The sequence below is a fragment of the Meles meles genome, chromosome 1, assembly GCF_922984935.1.
Source record: "Meles meles chromosome 1, mMelMel3.1 paternal haplotype, whole genome shotgun sequence".
Taxonomy (NCBI): Eukaryota; Metazoa; Chordata; class Mammalia; order Carnivora; family Mustelidae; genus Meles; species Meles meles.
This window is the reverse complement of record NC_060066.1, coordinates 34,612,873-34,626,990: the sequence shown is the minus strand read 5'-3', so window position 1 is coordinate 34,626,990 and position 14,118 is coordinate 34,612,873. Positions and strand designations below refer to the sequence as shown.

Sequence of the window (14,118 nt, the reverse complement as noted above, 5' to 3'; positions counted from 1 at the left end):
GAATAAATGTGCATTGACACATCTTAATCACCTTAAATCCATAATTTATCTTTAGGGTTCACTCTTTGTGTTCTGCATTCTCTGTGTTTGAACAAATATATAATGATCTATTTTCATTATGATAATATTTTCATTACTCTAAAATATAATAAACTTTTAAAAATTATTAAAAATTATTTAAAAACTTAAAAAAATGTTAAGAATGTAAAAAAGTTTTCCCTCATATAGTTTAAGAGCAATTAATAACAATACCTTTTTTTTCTTATTCAAATTCAGCTCTTATACATTCAAAGCAAAAATAAAAAAGAAAAAAAAAACCAGTTTAAATTGTGAGGACCATTCTTCCTCCATTCCACTAGTAGTTATATGCCCTGGAATGACCAAGAAGTGGGAGATAGGATACTCAGCTCCATTTGTCTCTTGTTCTGTAAGCACATCCAGTGTAATTCTAGTGTGAAGATACATGTTACTTTGTAGAGCTTGGCCCTTTACTACATATTATGTATTACTGAATGTAATGTATATTTATACATCTCTATTATATAGTGCTGTATTGAGTTAGTTTATAGAGAACTATGGCATTTTAAGGTTTTAAGGATAGTTTTGACTGCACTTGGTTTTTTGCCTTATGGACTGACTATAAAACCTAACTCTTGTGTAAGATAATTGTTGCTTGTATAGTGTGTGGTAGTTTATAGAGCACTTTCATGCATACTCTTGTTGTTGTTCCTTAGTAATGCTTTGTATTGTTCCTAGAAGCATATTCAGAGCAAAACCAAGTAAGTTGGGGGAAATTTTCCTGTAAAAAATAATATATTATTAGGGCACCTGGGTCTATAGGGTCCATAGGGTCATGAGTTCAAGGGGTATAGAGATTATTTAAAATAAATTTTTTTAAATGATAATTAAAGTATTATAGTGGTGTTCACACTTGAAGATATGACTATCTCCATTTTAATATAGTAGTAGTAGTGACATTAAAATTTAAAAAGAATAAATGAATATTCTCTCTAAAATATCATACAAATATATATATGCAGTGCATGCATATGCATAAATACATACAGTTGATTGAGTGTCCTCTTACGTGGAGGAATTAAAGCTCAATGGGGGAAAGATGGACTTGGTGAAAGGTAACAATGATTAGAGGTAGGAAAGGAAAGGAGAGGAGTGAGTGGAATCTGGGAGAGGAAGGAACAGAAAACATATATAATGAGAGTGGGAGGTGATGATCTGTGCCAGAGGACCATGGTGTGGAGTTGGTAAAGCAGTGTACCCAGCTTCATAAAGATTGATGATGGTAGACAGGCGGGGGGGATACTCAGCACTACACTAACGAGGACTGGCTCTTGATGATGGTAGAAGAGAGTTGTTCTGGGACCCTTCCTTCCCTTAAGGGAAAAATAAATCTAGACAACATAAATTTGGTGTTGTAATTACAGCAGCCTAGAGAAATCTCACCATTTTAGTGCAGTGATGAGAATTTTGGTCACTACTTGTACTGAAAACTAGCTTAGCTTCTGTAGTACTGAACCTTTTTGAGTCTTTTTTGAGTGATATTCATGTTCAAAGTTCGTATTGTGTCGTCTTTCTGACTCAGGGTCATTCTGTTCTAGCAGGGTCAGAATTCAGGTACATCTAAGTCAGGGGCCTTGGGTGCAGAATTTCAAGGAGTTCCTCACTGCTGTCAGGGTTGTGCAGGTGCCAACCCTGTGTCTACACCTCAGTTTCTTCACCCTCATCCCAGCTTCATTTCAGAAACAAAAAAATCTTTCAGTGACTCCTTAGAGTCAGGCAACTCATCCATACCTTTTTTGGTCCCAGCCAACCTGCTTTTGTTTAACTCTTAGGTATTTTTATTTACGGTAGTTGGGTCTTCCTACCCTGTGATTGGAGGGAGCCATACTGATTCCTAACCTTTGTTGTATCACTGATTATCAGCATACCATTGTCATCATTGTTACGTATCTCATTAAAAAGGTGCTTGAATCAAAAGCATAATGACTGGAGTATTCTCATGACGTTTCTTCATTCCGTTTTCTGCACGTAGAACTCCTGGTGTTGGTTTTCATATGGCTGTTGCCTCCTTTACAACTTACTTGATATTCTCCAAACTGTCATGAATGGTTTGTTGGGATTATTCAGTCAGGCCCGCAGTAGGGCTGCTGGTTTGCATTCTTCTCACATCCCTGGAAGATACTAAGAATTAAGGGAATGTGGCCCTCCGTTATTTTCTTTGTATCACAGCCACCATAGTAGGACAGCACTTTTCTAATATGATGCATAAGCAGACAGAAAGAATGGGAAAAGAACAAAGAAAGAGAGAATTGAGAATGTTTGGACACCTATCATCTCAAGGGCCTGCAGCTAGTTCATACTAAATTATTCCAAAGCTATTGTGGACATCCAAACACGGGTCTATCTAAGGCTCAAGTAATTTCCAAAGTAAGGAGTTCTTAAGCCCCATTTCCAGGGAGTTGTCTTCTGATGTCATTTAGAGATTTTGTAATCACTGTGGTGGTATATAGTACTTGTTGTTGGGTTTAGATACAAGTGGTATTTCCTCTAATCTTTGCCTTCATCTGCTGAACAGGTAGTTCTGGTTTGTTCTGTGGTCTGCTTTTTATGTAATGTTTATGTAATGTAATGTTTATTACAAACATCAAATAGCACAGCCAGTGCTTTGAATAATCTTTATTTTTAAACTGTTTTTCTCTGAAAGACTTTAAAATGGTAACATGTATTTTTAAAGTAAATTTTTAATAGATTATTTAAAAACTACAGGTAAGTCAGTATTTGAAATTAGAAAATAGTATGAAGTTTCCTCAAAAAGTTAAATATAGAGCTACCCTACGACCCAGCAATTGCAGTACTAGCTGTTTACCCCAAAGATACAGATGTAGTGAGAAGAAGGGCACATGCACCCCGATGTTCATAGCAGCAATGTCCACAGTAGCCAAACTGTGGAAGGAGCTGGGATGCCCTTCAACAGAGGAATGGATAAAGAAGGTATGGTACATATATACAATGGAATATTACTCAGCCATCAGAAGGGATGGATCCCCACCATTTGTATTGACATGGATGGACCTGGAGGGGATTATACTAAGTGAAATAAGTTAAACACAGAAAGGTAGTTATCACATGATTTCACTCGTATGTGGAACATAAAAAGTAGCACAGAGGACCATAGGGGAAAGGAGGGAAAACTGATTGGGGGGTGGGGGATCAGAGAGGGAGACAAACCATTAGAGACTATGGACTCCCAGAAACAAACTGAGGGTTTCAGAGGGGAGGGGTGTGGGGGGATGGGGTAGCCAGGTGATGGGTATTAAGGAGGACTGGGTGTTATATGCAACTAATGAATCGTTGAACACCACATCAAAACTAATGATATGTACTGTATGGTGGCTAACTGAACATAATAAAAAAAAACAATAAAGTTACTAATTTGAGAGCTTAAAAATGAAATTAGGCTTATTGGGATTTCATTCAATATTTACTAAGCAAATAAGTAAATTACTTGCATTCACATGGAGTACTTTGACTGTATAGTAAAGACTTCAAGTTTTTAAAATGTATCTCCTAACAGCATGACTTTTAGTGAGCTTTTTTAAATCTTTAACATACATAAAGGTATCTAGAAGTTAAGAATTCCGCATACTTTACGATTAAGGAGGATCTATTTTGGTTAAGGAACTATTGGATTTGAGCGGTTTCATATATCAACAGATTATTTTTAATGGTTAAAGCCTGATTGAATTTTCCTATCATTTATTTTTTTTAAAGATTTTATTTATTTATTTATTTGAGGGAGAGAGTGTGATTAAGTACAAGCAGGGGGAGCTGCAGAGGGAGAGGGAGAAGCAGGCTCCCCACTGAGCAGGGACCTGGTTCTATCCAGGGACCCTGAGATTATGACCTGAGCCAAAGGCAGACACTTGACCAACAGGGCCATCCAGGCACCCCACATTTCCTGTCATTTAAATTTATTATGGGATGCCTGAGTGGCTAAGTTGGTTAGGTCTGCCTTCAGCCTAGGTTATGATCCCAGGGTCCTAGGATCGAGTCCCCCATCAGGCTCCTTGCTTGGTGAGGGACCCGCCTTTCCCTCTGCTTGCTGTTGCCCCTGCTTTTTCTCTCTCTTTGACAAATAAATAAAATCTTTTTACATACATACATACATACATACATTATAGTGCTAAAGAAAAGAAGGGCCACTTAAGTAGGTAGAGATTATGAGAAATGAATCTTGTAGAAGCGAGCATTGAGAGGGCGAAGAAATGCAGTCTGTCTCAGCTAGTTTTTACTTTAATAGGATGTTCTTTCTCACCATTCTTCCCCTTTTAGAAATAAATTTCTTTGGGTTCCTCTACATGTTCACTCTAGTTCAAAACATATCCGTTAGAAACAGTATAAAAGACTAGTTTTGTGAGCGTATCTCGGATAATTGTTATAAATCTGAATTCTTTCTGATCTGGTCATGACGTGTGGGTTTTCTTTTACTGTGCAAAATGGCCAAGTTTGGTTCCTCTCATACAAGTCTCCGTTTTTGAATTGTCTAACCCAGATACAGAAAACTCATTTCTCCAAAAGTCTCTATTTTTCCTGACCTTGCCTTTTACTTGTCTTTTAATGCTCTTTTTAACACTTTCCCAATATAGAATCTTCTGTGAATTCACTTAGCGTGTTTCACAGCCTTTCCAAATAGGTATGATATTTTACATCTCCATTTATTAAATGATTCTTAACTCATCAGACACTTCTATAGCCCTCCCTTTCCGTTCACACATGTAAATCATCAACTATCACTTTAATTAAGTAAGCTTTTTAAACAATTCGACCAAAACAAAAATCATACATTAGGATCAACATACCAGGATGTGCTCTTTGAAAGCTATTACATTTATTTTATTTTCCAGTAAAATGAAAAAAGAATATGATTATTGACCTGAATTGATTTGGAGGGAGGAGACAGTTTCTTTTAACTAACTAGCTAGAAACTTTTCTAGCTAAAAAATTAGTCTAGCTTTATCATATTTTATTTGTGTTATATATATGCCTTCAGTAATTTTGTGAACTTTCCTGGGCATCTGGTTTTGTTTAGTTTGTTTATATTTATTTTTCTTATTGCATTCTAATTCCTCTGAGGGCAGGAGTTTTGTTTTGTTTTTTTTTAACTTCCCAGGGCTTAGCGTAGAACCTTGTTAGTCTGGTTCAATAAAAGTATGTTAAAATTAATTTGAATTTCCCTTTTGTACTCTCTTAAGACTCAGAAATGCTATCCTGATACTTGATGGGCAATGGTTAAAGAAAATCTGTATCAAAATCCTAATTTTAGGAGTGCATGGGTGGCTCAGTTGGTTAAGTGGCTGCCTTTAGCTCAGGTCATGATCCCAGGGTCTTGGGATCCAGCCCCACATCGGGCTCTCTATTCAGCAGAGAGCCTGCTTTTCCCTCTCCCTCTGCCTGCCTCTCTGCCTGCTTGTGCTCTCTCTCTGTCTCTCTGTCAAATAAATAAAATCTTTAAAAAATAGTAATAAAAAAAAAAATAGTAATAAAATTAATTAAATTTTAAAAATCCTAATTTTAACTTACTTCCTCTTTTGTAGGGAAGTCTATCACACAAAGAGAATGCAGCATGTTATCTGTGTAAAATGGACTTCTGACAGCAAATATATTATGTGTGGATCTGATGAAATGAACATTCGTCTGTGGAAAGCTAATGCTTCTGAAAAATTGGGTGTGGTAAGAGAACCCGTTTTCTTTCATTGTCATAAAACTAGTTTCTAATTTAGTAGGTAATATTATATTGTAAAGAATTTATTTGAAATATTCTTAAGTATTTTTTTTTAAAGATTTTATTTATTTATTTGACAGAGAGAGATCACAAGTAGGCAGAGAGGCAGGCAGAGTGAGAGGGGGGAAGCAGGCTCGCCGCTGAGCAGAGAGCCTGATGTGGGGCTCAATCCCAGGACCGTGGGATCATGACCTGAGCTGAAGGCAGAGGCTTTAACCCACTGAGCCACCCAGGCATCCCAGAAATATTCTTAAGTATTTTGATCAAACTGGCATAGTTGTGATACAAAATAAGTCAGCAACAAAATAGACAAGGTTGTATTGAGGTTTACTTTTTTATGTCATAGGCACCTTCAGAGGCCTTTGTTAATTAAAATATTTGATAATATTAGAGTCTTCTTGATTTTTTGTGTTTTTCTTGAGATAAGGAGAGAAGGTCTAAAGACTAGAAGGTTAGAACTGAGAATGCTTGCTTCCTCTGTTAAAGGAATAGTAATCAGGCACATAAAGGGTTCAAGTGCCTGGGAGGTCTTTTAATTTCAAAAACAGTGAAACACTAACTTAAAAAAATATAGATATCTTCAGACTATAAAGAAGATTCAGTGAAGATACAACACATATTATCATTGGCTGGCTACCTCTGGATTGGAGGTTATGGTTGGTTTTTCTTTTGTTTTTGATGTTCTTCTGAATGTCTCATGTTTCTGCTATGAAACATTTCATATCAAACATGATTATTTTTATCAACAACAAATACTAAGTTTAAAAAGAAAAGGTTAAGTGTGAGTTATTTTCTACATAACCTCAGTAAGGAAAATCAAGATACGATAAACAGTAATTAAAGGCAATTTTATTTTAGGCTTAATGATTTGTAAGTATCATACTATGTGCAGGTTTCAGTTCATCATTAAGTTCCTCTAAATCATATCCTTAACATTTGTTAAACAAGACCACGTCATCACAGGATTGAACGCTTTTTTCTGTTTTAGTAGTTATTTTTACGGAAAAATGTCGAGGAATTAATTTAGGTGCTTTTTCTATGTTGTTTATGCCCAGAGAAGGTCTGATTCAGTGGTCCACATAACCCTACTCCCTCAGGACTGATATTTTAAGTTGGTGGCATCTATCTACATTGGAGGCATACAGCCCAGTGTTTGCAGAGATACGATTCACATAACCTTGTTAAGGGTAGAATTACCTTGGCAGTTTTGGTCACATGTCCTAGAAGTTTAGTTTTTGGGAGAAACAGTGCTTCCTAGCTTTGTTATTTGAAGAAAAGAACAAACCATTCACTGAAATATCAAAATGCATTTTTCTAGCTTACATCACGAGAAAAAGCAGCCAAAGATTATAACCAGAAGTTGAAGGAGAAATTTCAACATCATCCTCATATAAAACGCATTGCTCGTCACCGACATCTACCAAAATCTATCTACAGCCAGATCCAGGAACAGCGGATCATGAAGGAAGCTCGCCGACGAAAGTATGATTTGGGGCATTTGATTCTCTCTCAGTACCCTTCTCTAACTTCCCTTCTCAGATCACTGGAAATAAACAAAAACATGCCTTTCAAGGGAATAATTTATGTGCCGTTACACAGTAGAGATGTTCTTGAAATCTTCCTTGAAGGGGAAACAGGGATTACCTGAGAATTTTCATTACCTGTTTTTCGAGATTATGTTTAAAGGTCAACCAGTAAAAATGAATTCCATCAAAATAAGGAAACATTTTTGCTCATTCTAAAAAAAGTATTGTAAATAATGTTTTAAGAAATTCTTTCTAGTGAAGCTGGAATTAAGAGGTATTGTATATTTTCCAAGTTTAAGAATGCAAAGAACTCATAGCATCCCTTTCTTGAAACATGTTAGAAAAATTTTTATTCATCATAGAATTTTGAATCTGAAGCAGAGCTCACTGCCATTTTCCCAGTAGAATAGTCTTCTCTTTGGAATAGGACACTATTATGTGATGAGAGAAGAAACAATTAAATTAACCAAGTTGACTTCTAGCTACTTTTTACTCAATCTCCTTGTGAAAACATTTTTCTTTTTCAGTAAGGAGTTTTCTAGTGAAAGAAAACCCTGATTTTTTAAAGAAAGGTTTCTTTGGTTAAGGTGATTTCTCATAAACTTGCTTATGTTTTGTGTATTTTGTTTATTTCTAGGGAGGTGAATCGTCTCAAACATAGCAAGCCTGGATCTGTGGCAATTGTGTCAGAGAAGAAGAAACACGTAGTGGCAGTTGTGAAATAATACTTGGTATTCCTACCAGTCCTGATGTATAATTATTTGTTATATTTTGATGTGCAGACTGTGCAAATAAAGTACTGGCTCTAGAATAATGACAAACAGCTCAGTTACATGTGTAGAACACTACGCTGAAAAACTGTCCTGAAAGATGGCCTGGTTGATAAGACTATCCAACATTTTATCCTTGATCTGCTTGCTTATTTCATTGAAGAATACAGTATTGCAAACTAACATGTTTATTACTGCTAGAAATTGCAGATACACTTTGATCTATTATTGTAGATATACTGTACATTTGAATTTACATTTATGACCAAACATCTCTTTTGTTACCTTTAGTATTACTTTGGGTAATTATTGCAATGATTCTTCCAGTGATTACATACAATGTGTGGAAGAATTATGTCAGAACTTTTTTTGATTCATTTAATTTTCTGTGCTTTATTTGTATTTGGCTCTTTGAGACTTTAAAGATAATCAGGTTGCATTTATATCACTTTTATAAATAATCATTATAATTTATGGTCAAGATAATAAAACATCCTTTTCTTAGCGTTGTAACTTTGATCCATTTCTGCTAATTTCTCTTCATTCTCGGTAAATCATAAATACTTCTGTGTGGGTTTTTTTTTAAATTGTGATTTAGTATACTTTATTATGAGTATATATAACCCAGATTTTAGGAAATTTTAACTAAAGAAGAGATTTTTAGGGGTACCTTGGTGGCTTAGTTGGTTAAGCATCCAACTCTTGATTGCAGCTCAGGTCTTAAACTCAGGGTCATCGGTTCAAGCCCGGCATTGAGTTCCACTCTGGTTGTGGAAACTACTTAAACAGATAAAAAAAATTGAAAGAAGAGATTTTTTAAAACACACAAATATATATATGTTAAGAATACATGTATTTGTAGTAAAAATATAAAGAAATGTACAGGAATGATCAAAATCTGGAGAATGGGAGGAAGATAAGGTGCGATTTACAGGAGACTTCCACTCTTTTTTTTTTAAAGAATCCTTTTTTTTTTTAAAGATTCTATTCATTTATTTGACAGACGGAGACAACAAGTAGGCAGAGAGGCAGGCAGAGAGAGAGAGGAGGAAGCAGCCTCTCCGCTGAGCAGAGAGCCCGATGCGGGGTTCAATCCCAGACCCTGGGATCATGACCTGAGACGAAAGCAGAGGTTTTAACCCACTGAGCCATCCAGGCACCCCAGGAGACTTCCACTCTTAACTGATGTTCGTTTCTTAAGCTGTATGATTGTTGTATTATTTATGCTTTCTTGGGTATTTCACCATATTTTTCTTAAGGCTGAGAAGAGGTCAACCATCTACCTTTTAATTCATGTGATCTGTTATAGGCCTTACTTACTTGATTTGCAAGGTGAACCAAGTTGTCTTTTGCACTATACTGCTGTTAGTTTGGGTGTGGTTTCAAAGATGTATGTATGCAAAAACTGATCCAAAAACATGAGCTTTGGTGAAATTTGAGTCCTACAAGAAGCAGATACCTAAATGGGATTAGCTGTGCAAGAGATTTGTTGGCAGGAACTATTCTGTAAAAGACTAAGAGGCGGGAGCAGGAGTAGGCAGGGAGAGCCCTCTCTCTGGACTGTAGGCTTGACACCTGTGACAGGAGGGCAGGAAGAAAGGACTACGAGGAGCCTCAGACTGCAGTGTCGTTCTATGAAAGGTTGGGCCAGGCTGATGGGGTGTCCTGGAACCAAAGTTGCTTGTCTGAGGAGTCCCGTATTCAAGAATGGGCCGGCACTGCTACCCTCACTGTGCCCAGTCGGTGGCAGGAAGCAGTCGTGGGGAAGCATGACCTTAACAGTAATGCAGTAGTGGCGGTGGGACCCCTCAGCTAAGACTCCATCAGCGGTACTTCCTGCAGCCAGTTCTTGAAGGAATTCTGAGCAGAGCGTTTCTATAGCTGCACCCCTTGTGCCGTACAGATCCACTTCTTACAGGTTTGGGGAACAACTCCTCCATGTTTTCCATGCATCTCTTTTAGAAGACGGAATTTGGATGGTCGGTAACCCCTCTCTCTGAAGGGCCACAGCTGGTACTCATCTTCTCTGTCTTCTGTTGTCTTTTTAAAATTTTCCTTATCTACGCTGTCAGCTTAGCAAGTTTTGGTGGTTTACCTAACAGTATGATCCAAACCTTCATTCCTGAGGGGACTGAACCTTTGGTAATCATAACCTCCCCAGATAGGGTTCTATACATACCCATTAACAGTTGCAGTGGAGCAAGGGAATATCAGCAGACACCAAAGGGATTCCCGTGTTCTGCACGTATTTTTCCCATCTCCCCCTAACTGTCTCTGGTCAAGTCAGTACTCCTGCTGGGAGACTGACCACTCTTCTAGCCTTTTGGTCCCTGGACATAAGTTAAAGTACCTTGGTGAGAGTCATAACTTAAGAGTTCAGTAGGACTTTTGCAGTGTTCCGTAGCAAGAGTATGTCCCCCTTTGGCAACCAATTCTTCCAACCCTCCAGAGCCCAGAGTTTTAGGAATGGGAAGTAGTGGGTCACTAGGAATGGTGGAGCCATTCCTTTTCCCTCTTGGTCCCTGGACACAAAGGTTTGTGATTTAGTGGATTTATCACTCAAAAGGATGGTACCCCATCCTTTTACCATACTGTATCTGAGCTGGTGCTTACGTTATGTCAGTAGGCCATTCCAGTAATCTGTGAGATTGTGTTTTTCTGCACTGCGTATGTGCTTTGATCAGTGGGGTCCTTTGGTTGGGTGCAGTCTCTTACTCCTTTGTTTTGAAATAGGTTCCCTAGATGAATACCATGTGGAGTGGGATTCATGCCTGTGAATTAGACATTCTGTTAATGCCCAGAGAGTGGTGCTGACTGAGATTTTGTGACTGATACCTGGGGATACTGGCATTGGTATGTCTGTGAAAATGAATTGCTGGCCCTTCTAGGATCAAAGGGATTATATAGTCATGTTGACACCAAGTGGTCATTTGTTCTCCTTAGGGAACAAATAGTGCCATATCAACACAACATTGGTCTCTGTCATTAACAGGACAGTCAGAGACACAATAACTAGATCCACTTTGGTAAGTGGGACTTCATTTTGTTGAGCTCATTCATAGCCTCTATCTCTGCCACAAGCCATTCTACCCATGTGCCCTGTGTGCCTTTTCCATGTTGGCTGATGTCGACTAGTAGTTATTCTGTTTACTTGGTGCTTCAGTGCCTCTTCCATGGTCAATCTTTTGGTGAACATTAGCATGTTGTACAAAATACTTACTCTTGACTCCCTCATGTCCATTCATATACATCTACTCCAGACTTCCTTGTCGGATCTTCTAGCCTTTCCTTCCACATCCTGACCTGCCATTGACCACTGCCCAGGAGTCTTATCTAAGGCTGCTTCTACATAAAATGATAACCTGGTATATCGCTCATAGATCTACCCATTAGGATGATTTTTCCTCACTACTGTGTTTTTAAGGCAGCCATGGTTCATTTGTGCCTTGTGCCCACATACCGAGCCAAGCCAACCCCTCAGTAAACAAAGCTTGGGCCTTATCACTTCCTTCAGCTGGTTTACCCCCCCAAGGCTGTTGGTGCAAATGGAGGTACGACGCTGATGGCAACTGCTGGGTGATGTGGAAATCTGCGCTACCTACTCATACAGCTTGTTTGTGCCCTCTGATCCTGCTTGGGCTCTGTCTCAGATGTACCATTCTTGTCTTCTGTTGGACTGCTGCTGAGTTCATACAGCTTTATATCTTGGTGATTCTAAATTCAGCTCAAAATGGGCAGTTGTGGACACATGGTTATTTGGTGCTCATCGTCAAGCATTCTGTGTCTACCAGAGCTCAGTCACCTTCCAGAAGACACTTCTCAAAAGGTCTAATTTTGCACTACAGATAACATGGCCTTACTGTGGAATCCCAGAGTCGTGATTCTCCCACTGGGCTTACTATAAACTCCACACTGCATCTTTTTCCACCATTTCGACCATGCTTCCTGCACTATAAGGTCTACTGGGTCTTGTGACCCACGCGTCAGGGCTGCTTGTACCATGGCCTAGACCTGATAGAGAACTATTTCCTGATTTGGGCTCCGCTCAAGGCTCGTAGCAGATGAGCCAAAGCAGTAGGTATTCTTAGGTATGAAATACGTTACCTAAAAAACTCAAATGGGTCTACCAGCCACAATGCTTCCTTCCAGTGCAGCAGTTACCCTTTGGAAGAGATCTTGTGGTATGCCCCCTGATCACTGGACCCCTAAAAAGTCACTAACATAGTGAATTGCTGAACCTCGATAGGATTAATTTCTCACCCTTTTGACCCGGTGTATCTTACCAGGACTTCTTACGTGTCAACTATCTCTTGCTTGTCCTGTCCAGTCAGCAGGAAGTCATCAGTATAATGTACAAATGCTCTGGGATGTCCAGTCAGCCTCGATCTCTGGACTGTGAGAGGGTACAGGAGAGTTCATAGCCCAAGGGCAAAATTAAGTGAATACCGTTTATTCCATGGGAGCATGAACTTTCTGATCCTCTTTTCTAGCCGGAATAGAAAACACATTTGCTAAATCAGCAGCTGTATACCGTGTACCTGAGGCCTACCAGCATATCTGCTCCAGCAACAGCACTGTGTCCAGCACAGCAATGGGGATCAGCGCTACTATGTTTGACTACTTGCATTGACGTATGTTACAGTCGTTCACAATCCATCTGGTTTGTGCAGAGGTCAGACTGGCAGATTCAGCAGAGATATGAAAGAGACCGTACCTGCTCCTTTCCTGCCCACCCACTCCCAATGTGTTTCGGGTCCTTAATGGTGGCACTAATCTCCCCTTTCCTACCTAGTGCAAGATTGATTATGATTAACTGTCTTGGTTGGGGGGAAATAGGTGGGATATAAGAGGCTTTTTACTTGTTTTTCCTATCACAGCTCTTATATCATGGGTCAGGGACCCAATGTGGTAGTTATTCCAACACTATCATTTCCAGTTACACACTTTGGAACTGAGGAAGTGACAACTGGTTAGGTCCGTGGACTCAGTCGACCTACTGTACATTAGACTTTAGATCTCCATTTATAAGATCCCCATAAGTTGTCATTCTAACAGGGTCATAATGACTCCTTGGGTCTTGGGAATAACATGTCAACTCCGACCTTGGGTCCAATAATCCTTGCAGTATTTGGGTATTCCTCTTCCCCTCAGTGCACAGTTAAGTAAATGTCCGTAAGTCCTTATGAGAAACCATTATATCATACTTGTGGTTTTGCAAGGTCCTTCCCCCTAAGGTCCCAACTACCTCTTCAATTAGCAGTTCCAACTCAGGTCTGGTAGCTGAGCAAGAGACTGTGCCTTTTTACTGTGATTACACTCGGCCTCCTCCATTCTTGCTTTTTTCTGCCTGTAGATGTCAGAGTATCATTATTGCATATCCAATAATTGCCTCAAGGACATGCTTTAATGATTTCCCCAACTCCCCGCAGATGAAGGCTATTTGACTACCCCTCAACCTTGCTGGTCATGATCACTTCCTGGCTTCTAATGGTTAAACACCACCCCTTGACCTCTCTTACTGATATGTGCTTGGGAGCAAGGGCTTTCAGACTACTTTTCCTACCATCAGTTCTTGGCTGTAGAGAACTAGCCCTGAACTTTTTGATGATGGTGGTGCCCCTCTCACCAGTGCATTCCTATTAACCCTTGGTGAATGGTGTGTCTCCTAGGCTTTCCCATGCACATAAGTTGATGGTCTCTGCCTTACATAATATATCCGCCCATCATGCCAACTTCCCTCAGCTCTCTTTCTTCCTCTACAGGCTGCCAGGGCAGCGAGGTGTTTCCACTTGGCTCAACATTGGCCTTCACTTTCTCCAGGCTTCTAGGAGCCATCCTAACAGTGAGTGTCCCCCTTTCCCTGGGGTCCTTGCCAGGGTGTCATATCCCATACAAAAGACATGATTCTTCCTTTTTCAGTGTTATGCCCCTCCCACCTTGAAATTCAATCCCAGCGGTACTCCCTTGGCTCCTGCCGTACCAATTCTTGTAGCTCTTTTGGTGTGTAATCTGTTTCTCTTCT

General features: G+C 39.2%; 1 protein-coding gene and 1 long non-coding RNA gene across 2 annotated transcripts in view; both read left to right on the top strand.

Moving 5' to 3' along the window:
• Window positions 1-8,609, top strand: part of DCAF13 (DDB1 and CUL4 associated factor 13) — a 28,442-nt gene extending 19,833 nt beyond the window's left edge. The window contains exons 9-11 of the mRNA XM_046025057.1: window positions 5,613-5,748; window positions 7,119-7,282; window positions 7,964-8,609. Coding sequence (XP_045881013.1) covers window positions 5,613-5,748; window positions 7,119-7,282; window positions 7,964-8,051 — 388 coding nt within the window. The 3' untranslated portion in view covers window positions 8,052-8,609. The remainder of the gene's footprint in view (window positions 1-5,612; window positions 5,749-7,118; window positions 7,283-7,963) is intronic.
• A 3,654-nt stretch (window positions 8,610-12,263) lies between these two features.
• Window positions 12,264-14,118, top strand: part of LOC123949200 — a 34,948-nt gene continuing 33,093 nt past the window's right edge. Inside the window, exons 1-2 of the long non-coding RNA XR_006820034.1 lie at window positions 12,264-12,727; window positions 13,859-13,938. This is a non-coding gene — a long non-coding RNA (uncharacterized LOC123949200). The remainder of the gene's footprint in view (window positions 12,728-13,858; window positions 13,939-14,118) is intronic.